The sequence below is a fragment of the Schistocerca serialis genome, chromosome 1 (assembly GCF_023864345.2).
Source record: "Schistocerca serialis cubense isolate TAMUIC-IGC-003099 chromosome 1, iqSchSeri2.2, whole genome shotgun sequence".
Taxonomy (NCBI): Eukaryota; Metazoa; Arthropoda; class Insecta; order Orthoptera; family Acrididae; genus Schistocerca; species Schistocerca serialis.
The window spans coordinates 688,541,259-688,554,360 of record NC_064638.1 but is presented as its reverse complement, the minus strand read 5'-3'; the positions used below and the strand labels follow the sequence as shown (position 1 = coordinate 688,554,360).

General features: G+C 37.1%; 1 protein-coding gene across 1 annotated transcript in view; it reads right to left on the bottom strand.

Moving 5' to 3' along the window:
- LOC126480525 (putative epidermal cell surface receptor) overlaps positions 1 to 13,102 on the bottom strand; it is a 417,170-nt gene that overhangs the window by 26,938 nt on the left and 377,130 nt on the right. Inside the window, 1 exon segment of the mRNA XM_050103873.1 lies at positions 9,546 to 9,658. Within this exon segment, the coding sequence (XP_049959830.1) occupies positions 9,546 to 9,658 (113 nt within the window).

Below are 13,102 nucleotides of genomic sequence, written 5' to 3'. Positions count from 1 at the left end.
TAGGAACAGTAGGCCTCTGGGTCAATATAGCTTTTATTGCAGGGTAGCAAGTTGCATTAGTTAAATTAATCCCTTGTTTGTGCACAGCAGTCAGTTATTAGTTGGCTGGCTAGTTGTTCAGTTGGTTGGTTAGATAAGGATTTGACTGATCACATTTTTTGCAAGTATTATGGTGTAAAATATAAAATTCAGAAGGGTTATATTAACATACTGCCTGTGTGGTTTTGAAAAATGTGTTTCTGGCTCTCATCAGGTACTTTTGTCTGTCTGGATAGCCAGAAAGGTATTTCTACAGGTATATTTCCCTCCTTTTGAACCAAAGTTTTATTCAGTTGATAAAGCAATCAAGTTAGTTTCTATGTTGATGATGTTCCAGGTGAACAGAAAGCTTCACTTATGAATATGATGATGGTTGAGCGCAAATAGTGCAATTTATATTGATTTGTAACAGTTTTTTCCTCCTCCTCCTCTCTCTCTCTCTTTTTCTTAACAGGGAGAAAATGTAGTGGCTTGAAAATCAACACTAGCTAATAAATTACACTAGTAGGTATGAAACAATACAGCTTATTCAGCTTATTTACAATTCTTTGTAATGTACACATATATACTGAAGAATGTAATTTTATTTTAAGAACAAAAAAGACTGGTAAGCAACAGAGTACATGGCCTGTTGCAAAAGACTTTGTATATCTACTCAATAATGTGAAGTACTCATAACTACACTTCCTGTTAAATCTGTGCATGTGGAACATAGGAAACTTGTATAAAAATACAACACCTGCATTATTTAAAATACCAAATAAACCACCACAACTACAGCTGAAGGGAAAACCACACCGACTTAGTAATAAAATGTCAAAAACAATAAAACTTTTTCCTAACACAAAAGACACCAAATTCACAACTGTCACTGCATCTGAGGCATTGACAGCAAGAGTCTTCTATACATTTGCTTTTAAAGCAAAAGTGATTGCATTTATGAAGATGTTGGTGAGTCAGCTGAAGTGTAAGAATCATTAGATTCCACATAAAACTATTATGTGTCAGGGAAGGGGCCTATAATGTAAGATATTGAAAAGGTGTGTATGTAAGGATAATTGATCATTTTATTTCACATAATTTCCTATCAAATGTATAGTTTGGTTTTAGAAGTAGTTTAACAACTGAAAATGCTATATTCTCTTTTCTCTGTGAGAGACTGGATGGATTAAACAAAAGGTTTCAAATGCTTTTGATTTAACTAAGGTTAATCACAAAATATGCTCCAGAAGTTGGACCATTATGGAATATGGGGAGTATCTCACAACTGGCTCACCTTTTACTTTAACAATAGACAGAATGTCATTATCCACAGTGTTGAGAATGGCTGTAACGTAGGGTCTGAGTAGGGACGGTTAAATGGGGGGTACGCAGAGATGCACAGAATGGATGCAGGTGATCAGACAGGATTCTTACGTACGTATCACCCATCAGAATTGTATCTAAACATATCAGGAGCCCCTCATCACTCCAACTACACATGCCCCACACCATTACAGAGCCTCTACCAGCTTGAACAGTCCCCTGCTGATTTGCGGGTCTGTGGATTCATGAGATTGTCTCCATACCCGTATATGTCCATCCGTTCAATACAATTTTAAATGAGACTTGTCCGACCAGGCAACATGTTTCCAGTCATCAACAGCCCAATGTCAGTGTTGATCGGCCCGGGGAGATGTAAATCTTTGTGTTGTGCACTCATCGAGGGTACACGATAGGGCCTTCTGCTCCAAAAGCCTACATCAATGATATTTTGTTGAACGCTTCACATGCTGATACTTGTTGATGCCCATCATTGAAATCTGCAGCAATCTGCAGAATGGTTGCACTTCTGTCATGCTGAACAATTCTCTTCAGTCATCATTGGTCCTGTTCTTGCAGGATCTTTTTCCGGCCATAGCGATGTCAGAGATTTGATGTTTTACTGTATTCCTGATATTCACAGTACACTTGTGAAATGGTCGTATGAGAAAATCGCCAGTCCATCGGAGTTTCTGTGTCCCACTGCTTGTGCGCCAACTGTAAGACCATGTTTAAACTCACTCAAATGCTGCTAATCTGCCATTTTAGCAGTAGAAACTGATCTGACAACTGTGCCAGACATTTGTTATCTTATACAGGCATTGCCAGCCACAGCACCGTATTCTGCCTGTTTATATATCTTGGTACTTGAATACACATGCCTATACCAGTTTCTTTGGTGCCTCAGTGTAAATGCTATGCTCTCTACTATTACAGGTGATTCTAAATTGCCGGCCGGAGTGGCCGTGCGGTTCTAGGCGCTACAGCCTGGAACCGAGCGACCGCTATGGTCGCAGATTCGAATCCTGCCTCGGGCATGGATGTGTGTGATGTCCTTAGGTTAGTTAGGTTTAATTAGTTCTAAGTTCTAGGCGACTGATGACCTCAGAAGTTAAGTCGCATAGTGCTCAGAGCCATTTGAACCATTTTTTTTTTTTATTCTAAATTCTTTGCGTTTGCTGATTGCACTTTCTTGGCAGTAAAGGATGATGTGTGCACTGTTTCAAGTAGTAAAGCTCATTACATAATGTCATGGCTTGCAGAAAATAAACCAAAGCTAAATCACAGTAAGACTCAAGTTTTTACAGTTTGAAGAAAATCTGAAATTTTAATTTCATAGAATGGGTATATGATTAGTGAAACTGAACAGTTCAAATTTCTAGGTGTTCAGATAGACAGTAAACTGTTGAGGAAAGCCCACATTCGGGATCTTGTTCAAAGATTTAATGCTGCCATTTTTACTATTTGAACAATATCTGAAGTAAGTGATAATTCAACATGAAAAGTAGTCTACTTTGCTTATTTTCATTTGCTTATGTTCTATGGTATTATATTTTGAGGTAACTCTTCCCATTCTCAAAGGATATTTTTTGGCTCAGAAATGGGTGGTTCAGGCAAAAGTGGTGGAAGTTCGCAAACCTCTTGTCAACCCCTGTTAATTAGTCTGGGTATTATGACATTGGCCTCTCAATATATATATTCTTTACTGCCATTTCTTGTTAACAATATCAGCTTACTCTCAAGAATTAGCAGCTCACTAAGTTAATACTAGGTGGAAACCCAATGTGCATTTGGATTGCACTTCCTTCACTCTTGTGCCAAAATGTGTACAGTGTACTGCTGCATCCATTTTCAGTAAGCTATCACAGGAATTCAACAATTTTAGCAGAGATCCACGTGCTTTCAAATCAAAACTGAAGATTTTCGTCATGGGTCACTCCTTATATTCTGTTCAGGAGTTCCTTGAAAAATTAAGCTGATTCCTGTGTTGTATTGTTGATTGCATTTACAAAAACTTATAGCTTGTCTTTTTTTGGGTTCATAAACATTTTATTTTATATATTATTACTTTTATGTTGTAATTTAATGGACTAAAATGTTCCATGACCTTGGAGATTTGCTGCTACAGAACCACATGTGGGAATAATAATAATAATAATAATAATAATAACAAAATTTAAAAAAACAGACATCAACAAAAATATATACTTCTCATTCATGAAATATGTGCTTATATTCTCTCACTTTCAATGGAGTAAGCTGCACTTATACACACATTCAAAACTAATGCTTCATGAATAAGTTTTAGTTTGTGTCACTGAATCAGCGAGATTTTTGTTTTTACATTTATTTCATGACCGTTAATGTCTCTTGCTAATTTGAAATGCTTGGAATATAAAAATATAATATCTATTTTGTTAATTAAATATCAAAACAATTAAAAACAAAGATTAATCTTACAGCTGGTTTTCTAACTGCTAAGGGCTCTAGTGTCGTTCCAACTGTCAGACGGTAACAATTCTCACATCTACATCTACATCTACATCTACGTGATTACTTTGCTATTCACAATAAAGTGCCTGGCAGAGGGTTCAATGAACCACCTTCGTGCTGTCTCTCTACCGTTCCACTCTCGAACGGCACGCAGGAAAAATGAGCACTTAAATTTTTCTGTACGTGCCCTGATTTCTCTTATTTTATTGTGATGATCATTTCTCCCTATGCAGGTGGGTGCCAACAGAATGTTTTTGCAATCAGAGGAGAAAACTGGTGATTGAAATTTCACGAGAAGATCCCATCGCAACGAAAAGCACCTTTGTTTTAATGGTTGCCACTCCAATTCACGTATCATGTCTGTGACACTATCTCCCCTATTTCACAATAATACAAAACGAGCTGCCCCTCTTTGAACTTTTCCGATGTTATCCGTCAGTCCCACCTGATGCAGATCCCAAACCGCACAGCAATACTCCAGAATAGGGCGCACAAGCGTAGTGTAAGCAGTCTCTTTGGTAGACCTGTTGCACCTTCTAAGTGTTCTGCCAAAGAATCGCAGTCTTTGGTTTGCTCTATCCACAACATTATCTATGTGATCATTCCAATTCAGGTTATTTGTAATTGTAATCCCAAAGTAATTAGTTGAATTTGCAGCCATCAGATTTCTGTGACTTATCGCGTAATCGAAATTTAGCTGATTTCTTTTAGTACTCATGTGAATAACTTCACACTTTTCTTTATTCAGGGTCAATTGCCACTTTTCACACCATACAGATATCTTATCTAAATCATTTTGCAAGTTGTTTTGATCATCTGATGACTCACAGCAGTGAGTGTCACAACTATATTTGCTAGAATGCGTTATTTCTATCACTCTCCCACTGTGGTATGAGACAGTAAGATCCTACTATACCCATGGTAGAATATTAGTACTGTGATGATGTTGCATTTTATTCATTAATTAATGTTTGCCTTGCATGTGGACTAATTGGTAGTTAATTTAAAATAAGTTGCAAACATTAATAAAAATAACAACACACAAAATGAAAAATGACAATTAAAACATCTGGTCAAAATATGTGAAAAAGCTATGTCATGGAAAATATGGAAAATACTGTAATGTAAAAGCCTTAGATTTTGTAGTATATTTAACAACCTAGTTAATTAGTGAAGAATCTGATAAACCCACTTTTTTCCCTGTAACTTGTCATTTCAGAGTTTTGGCAACAATTTTTTTATTTTTGTATAACTGATTAATACTGGTGATAATAATTTGAGTATTTTGTTTGGTCCTGGCTTATAATGTCAGTTCATTGCGTAATTTACAAATAAGAATAAAAATATGTGGGTGATAGTCGCTTTATTGTTCTGCATCACATGAAGACTTTTTTTGTTATATAAAAGAATGTTAACTAACATAAAATAGTGTTAAAAAGATATCTCATCATAACTAATTACTATGTAAATGAAGACATTTACCAAATTTTATAAACAGTTATGAAACTTTATAAAAGATAAATAACAAGAAATCTATACACTCTTTCAAATCCATACTAGAAAGTTATATTCATAACTAAACTTAACTAACTTGTAGGCTCAATTGTCACATATTATAACTAAAAATTATTTGTATACAAAAAAGCTAAAAATCAAACAAAGGATTTAATATATTGATTGCTAAAAGAGGCACAGTAATAATCAGTACCGGTACTTGTCAGTTAGTCATTATTCATTCTTGACTCACTGATGTCTCAGTTATTGGTTGTATTATGTCTCAGACTTGAATAAGGACAGCAGTCAATCGCAGTGTTTCTGCCATGTAAAGGCTGGTGTCATTTGTCACAAGTTTATGGTCTGACACAGTGTCATCTGTATGACACTTCTGGTAATGCACCAAAGATGCATTGTTATTACACAGCTGAGTATGAGAATGTGTGTTCCTATGTTATAATCAAAATCTAGAGCTGCAATTATTTTGCAGATTTTGCAACTGTTTTCTTCATTCTTTTAAATTTGAATATTCGATGATCACTGTGCACACAGGCATCCAATGGATTCCAATTTAGTTATGTCTCAGTTTACTTTGGATTGCTATGGTTCATTCAGTGCTTCAGCCATTTTTTTTGTAATAAACAACAAGGTCATAATTAACCTAAAATTTGTATGGCATATTAATGCAGTACGAATCCCACGACTGAAAATCATTCCCTAGATGAGATAATTCTTTTTATTTTAATGTGCTACACTACAAACATTTATTAATGCCTTATAATTGCAGTGTATTTTGCTAAAGAGTGCTCAGGCTTCATATTAATATTGTGGTTACTGCAAGTTATAGATTTTTAAAAGTGGTATGATATACTGGTTTTTATGCAGATATAGGAAGACCAAACATGAGAAACTTTCTCCATTAAGAGATCAGTAGTGATTCTTCCCTTTTTGTTACAGCCTGTTCTTTCTTCCTTATTCTCATGTTACAGGAAGTAATGTGAAAGATTGATACATGATTCTATGGTGATTCTTTCATCTGTCTTTGGATGATTCCATGTAGAGAATAATTATTCACACACTTTAAGAGTAAGCACAGGTTGCTGTAACATTTCAGTACTGCACATGTACCTTGGAAACTAGAGGGTTGCATTGTTATTACACAGCTGAGCATGAGAATGTGTGTTTCTAAATGGCAACAATATTGTGAAAAGGATGCATTGATCTCACTATATAGAGGAGACAATGAGTTGCAGACAGGTACAACAAAAAGACTTATACATTTAAGCTTTCAGACAAAAGGCCTTCTCTAGAAAACACACACACACACACACACACACACACACACACACACACAATAAAAAAAGCCCAACTCATACACACTTAACCATTGTCTCTGACCAGCATTGCCAGACGGTGGACTGCAACTGCGGCTGTGGGAGCTGCAATCTGGCACGGGTGGTGGTGATATGGAGAAAGTATGAGGTGAGGATGGGGAGGGATAGCAGGGTAGGGGTGAGTGAAAACATAGTGCTGCTTGTGGAATGTGCAGGGATGTGGCGGGGACATGGTACGGTACTAGGTGCAGCCGAGAGGTTTGAAGGGGAAGGGGGAAGGGAGACTAGTGGGTGCATTGACGGAATAGAAGACTGTGTAGTGCTGGAATGGAAGCAGGGAAGGGGACAGGTTGGTAGAGGACAGTTGCTAGTGAAGTTTGAGGTCATGGGGGTTATGGAAACTTAGGATATGCACACTGAGTTGGACAGCATGTTCAGCAACTTAGTGGTCCAGCTGTCCCTTCTCCACAATTTGGTGGTGGTCATTCATGCAGACAGACAGCTTCTTAGTTGTCATGCCCATATAAAGCAGCACAGTAGTTGCAGCTTAATTTGTAGAACATTACAGCTTTCACAAGCAGCCCTGCCTTTGATAGGACAGGAAATGCTTGTGATCTGTAGAGGGAGGCTGGCCGCTGTGGCCGTGCAGTTCTAGGCACTTCAGTCTGGAACCGCGCTGCTGCTATGGCCACAGGTTTGAGTCCTGCCTCGGGCATGGATGTGTGTGATGTCCTTAGGTTGGTTAGGTTTATGTAGTTCTAAGTCTAGGGGACTGATGACCTCAGATGTTAAATCCCATAGTTCTTAGAGCCATTTGAACCATTTTTGTAGAGGGAGGATGTATCGGACAAGCCTTGCATCTACTGCAGGCACATGAGCTACAAGGCAAGGGATTGGGAGCAGGATGGACAAAGATATTGCACAGGTTTGACAGATGGTGGAATACCACAATGGGAGGGATGGAAAGATAATAGGTAGGATATTCCTTATTTCGTGATATGAGAGGTAGTCTAAACCCTGATGGAGAATGTGATACAGTTGCTCCAGACTGGGATGGTACTGAGTCATGAGGAGAGTGCTCCTGTGTAACCAGATGGTGGATATGTGGAAAGTGGTAAGTGACTATAGAAACAAGGCATGGGAGATCTGTTTCAGTACAAGGTTTGGAGGTTAATTTCATTCTGTAAAATGTTGGGATGATAATTTCAGTCTATAAAGGCTTCAGTGAGACCTTTGATATATTTGGAGAGGGATTGTCATCACTACAAATGCAACAACCACAGGTGGCTATGCTTATGGATGGGTCTTCTTGGCATGAAATGGGTGGCAGCTTTTGAAGTGGAGATATTGCTGGTGATAGATGGGGTTGATAAGGATGGAGGTACTGATGTCTCCACCCTTGATGTGGAGATCAACACTGAGAAAGATGGCTTGTTATGTTGAGGAGGACCAGGTGAAGTGAATAGGGGAGAAGGTGTTGAGTGTCTGGAGAAATTTAGATAGGGTGTTCTCACAAATGAACCAGATCACGAAGATGTCATCAATGAATCTGAACCAGGTGAGGGGTTTGGGATTCTGTGTGGTTAGGAACGATTTCTCTATATGGTCCATGGATAGGGTAGCATACAATGGTACCATGTGGGTGGCCATTGCCATGCTGTGGGTTTGTCTGTAGGTGATGACTTCAAAGAAGAAGTAATTATGGGTGACAATATAGTTGGTCATGGTGGCTAGGAAGGAGGTTGTAGGTCTGGAATCAGATGGGCACTGAGAAAGGTAGTGTTCAATGGCAGTGAGGGCACAGGTATTGGGGATATTAGTATAGAGGGAGGTGGCATCAACAGTGACAAGTAGAGTACTGTAAGATAAAGGAACAAGAACTGTGTAGAGCCAGTGGAGAAAATGGGTGGTGTTATTTATATAGGAGGGTAAGTTACCAGTAATAGTTTGCAGGTGTCGTCCTCAAGAGTGGAGATACTCTCAGTGGTGACACGGTAACCAGCCACAGTGAGGTATCCTGGACCAATGGACAGACAGAGACAGAGGTCACGTGTGTGGAGTTGTGCTTATGTAAATGATTGTGTGTGTTTTCCACTTCAGAAGAAGACTTTTTGGCTGAAAGTTGAAATGTACAGGTATAGCAGTCTTTTTAAGTGCCTATGTGCGATTCAACATATCCTCTGTAAGGTGAGTACCAATTTACCCTTTTGCTAATGTTGTTGTCAATCCATCCTGGACTTACCATTGTTTCTGAATGGCCATACCATGAATGAAAGTTGATTATCACTGTTCAGTGTTAATATGAAGTGAATATGACTGAGAAGTAAGGGGTGAAAGTTACTACCAAGCAAAATAAGATTTTTGTGATAATTCTGTCATGATATCCATAGAAAACTGGAATAAATGCAGTTAACATCATTTTCTTCTAAACTGCATGTGGTATTACCAAGTCAATACAATTCCTGACTGCTTGGTTTAAACAGCAAGAGATGTGTTGACTACCTATGCAGTGGAAAGTAATGAGCCTGTAACAAAGCCACAAGTGAATATTCTGCTACATTCAATTCCAAACTATAGTGTAATTTGTATGTCTGCAACTTACACAACTTGTTCTCAATTTCTATCAAATAAAAGCTGTTAATGGGCAGCATCTGCAACTGAAATTTCGCAAGATAAAACTACGAAAGGATGGAGACTGAGGGACATTACTGCTTCTTTAGTAAGAAAATAGCTAATTTTGGCAAGATTATACTGCAAGCTTTATCAATTTGAGAAACTCATTTGGGAAAGTAGTGTCTTCCACCTTTAAAGGACACTCTTGCAAATAATGTACTACAAATCTTTGTTGTTTTGAACATTCGAGCATAGAAAATTTGCACATACCTTGGATACTGTTTCCTTCTGGAGCTACAGATGCAGGTTTTGTCATGAAGTCCTTCACATTGCTCTTTTTTATTTTGCCATTTGTCAGGTATGCCTCCAGCCACAAGCGATACCTATAAAATTGCTCAGTTGTTAAATTTTTCACACGGTCATTCTCTCTCTCCCACTCACCTCTCTCAGCAATAACATGTTTTAAGTATGAAAAGTAAAAAGAAAAGTGTTGGCTTGGTTTACAACTGAATATTGCTTGCGAACAGGCTCCTTATTGTACGGCAATGGTCTCTTTACACCTTAAACATTGGTTCCCTGAAATTGCTAATTAATCTTTAAGGTACTGCCAAATGGGGCGATTTCAGACACTGGGGGATTTCACACAGTATGGTTTATTTGCTCTTTCTCACTGCATAGCAATGAATTACCACTCACTTACACTTCTGCGTGCCAGTTATTTTAAGTGTGAGATTGTATTTATTCCGATCTGTCACTTTTATTTTGGGTCAATTATGTATCTAGTTAACTATCTGATGAACAGTATTAGTGTTGAAAGTTCATGTAGTATCATCAAGCGGAAACTTTCTACTGTTGCAGCTGGTGGGAAGGTATTATAACCTCTGTTGTTAACGAGGTCGGTCTCCTATGTCTTTGAGACAATTCCTATATCAGTTCGTCAAGTTTTTCATGTTAAATTGTAAAATAATGATGACTTGTACAAAATTATGTACTGTGTGGGGTGGGAGGACATATAAAAGCATGAGAGGTGCTAAAGTACAGTGTAATTATGACATGGAACTTTTAGATAATGCTGTTCGTGAGATTCAGTGTAGCAAATTATTACACAGAAAAGCATGCGATTTGTGTAATAGACCTAGACTGACCATACAAAATAAAGTGCAGGAACTACATCAAAAAAGATTGGGAGGACAACCAGAACTAAATGAGGAGGGAGAAGAAGAAATGATGAAGCAAGGTATCTTGAGGGTTGCATATTGGGAATTCCTATTCACTAACTTGGATATTTATGTTTAGTGAATGGCCACCTCGATAAATCTGGCTTTTCTAACAATTTACCAGGAGTAGAATGGGAGGACAACCAGTACTAAATGAGGAGGAAGAGGAAATGTTGAAACAAGGTATCATAATAAAAATTGATCTTTAATATATGAAATTCACTATCTCAATCCTTATCACCTATTCATAATGATGCAGAACCTTAAAATTTAGGAAAGGCCAGTAAAATCTGATAAGAAGACTGTATAATTTAAAAAAAGTCAATTTTTGTCTGACTTCCCCCCATATACTTTGAAACTTCGGACACATTTAGAAAAAAGCATATGAGTCTGAAATCACCTCAATCCTTGTGGTGATTGTGGACACTGTTTGTCTATTCCAGCAAATACAGGTAAATATAGCAAATATAGGTAAATTTTAGTATATTTTATCTGTTACACATATACCCCATCAATCCTGCAACAAACAAAGCAATCTAACAGAAGCTACACAAGTTATGATTAGAACAATGACAAAACCATCCAAAATCACCTCATCTGAAGGTACCACATTTGTGAAACAGTAATTCTTCACTGCCTTCTACGATCCACAGGTAAAAAGTACAAAAATGTGAATAGCATCAATAAAAGAATACAGTACAGTACAGTACAGATGTTTTAATGATCAGTCTTTCATATTAGTATTATGGATTCTGTAAAGTAACCAACAAAGATTCAACTATTGTGGTGGTAAACGATACACCTGATTAGCAAACAACAAAATACACAATGATATATTTAACTACATTGTTATACATATTTATCACCATAGTTTAACTTCCAACTGAAAGTACTCATTATGTACAGATAGTTGAAATAATATTTAATGGCAGTTTTGTATAAGTCTTATAAAATGATGTACTGTAATGGATTATTTAAAATGAAAACAGTTATCTTATTCGTAATATCCAGCATTACTTGAAATGCTTCTGTGTACAAAATCACTAAATTTTAGCAGTTGTTTGAAATCCTGAAGTGAATTAGAATTGATATTTATTTCTAAGTGATACTGAGTTTGGTTTGTGTGAATAAATGAAGATCTTTTGAGTTTATTCAAGATTTTACAATTAAACAAAATCCTTGAATCCAGATAAGAATGGGAAATACTCCAAAATAATGGAATTCTTCAGTGATGTCTAACAAATATTTGATGTCTCTAATTCAGTCAGTAAAGTAACAAAGTATTTTAATAACATTTTCCTACTCCAAGACTCAACTTATTTTGCATGAACCACAATATATAGATGTGGATCCTGCAAATAATCAATATTTTTGAACCAAAATTTTAACATATATTTGCCTGTACTGTGTGTAGGAATGCTACAATGCACTAGACAGTTGGAGGACTTTTCCTGAATTTTATCATTCGAGAAACATGAATCTGAATTCTGAATGCAAGTCACAGATCAACTATTTTATCAATGCAGCTTACAGTGTTTGAAAGTGATGATAATGATTATTATTTTACACACATTAATGGCTTCAATCACTCAGGTGTTGATTTATTCTTCTGTACAACTTGAAAGTCAGTTCCATTTGGGGAGTAAATGCATGGTTCAAACACTTTTTTGGTACAATGGCATGCTTTAAGACATTTATATTGCGTTATTTTCTGGTTTCAGTGCATATATTACAATGACTTGCATGATATCATCTTTTATTATTGCTTTTTGTATGAATTAGACCAAATTTGCATAATGTGAGTAAGTTCATGATTTTTCTCACAGTCTGTAAACGTAATGTGCTCAAGTGCCCTACTTCAGTTCCATACAAGTCAGTGTACTTCATACCTTCTCTCACCCCTGCCAGTCATTGCTATCAATGGCGAGTTGTGCAAATTCTTGTACTTGAGCTATGCAGAATGAAAAGTATTTTACCATCACCATAATTGCTCAACATACTCCCACACTCCTTAGCCTCTCACCAATTACCTCTGAGGTGAGCTCAATATGAAATTTGCAGACTGTAAACCAAGAAGCTAAAAATTTAAGCAGTTGTGTGCAGGACACTGCTTCATACAGCTACATGTAAAATATGGCAGCGAAGCATCCCTGAACTGTTTCCTTTCCATGTTTGTATTATGAAGTTGGTTGACAATGAAACACTTTGTCACCAACAAACGGAAGTGGCTGAAATCTGCACTTCCTGTAATCTGATGAACAGGGTACTTGACACATTTTTGTCGAATTATGAAGTTTAGTATGGCTCCTACTACGGCCGCAAGAAGAGAGGTCGTGTCCACGATGCAATATGGCAGCCAAGTTGAAAGTGTATAACATGTCTCCACAAAAAAACGTAAATTTCATTAGTAAAAGGAAAATGTGTGCGAGTTGTAAGAATGAAATACTGAACATGAAAAAATGGATATCCAGTCTACAGTTTACAATCAATGCTCAAAAGGTGGAAATAAGTACACTACAATCTGAAAACATGCGATGCTAATGAAGAAAGAAGACACGGTTTCAGGAAAATGGAAGATAATGAGTGAAGGAAGTTGCACTCAGAAGGTAA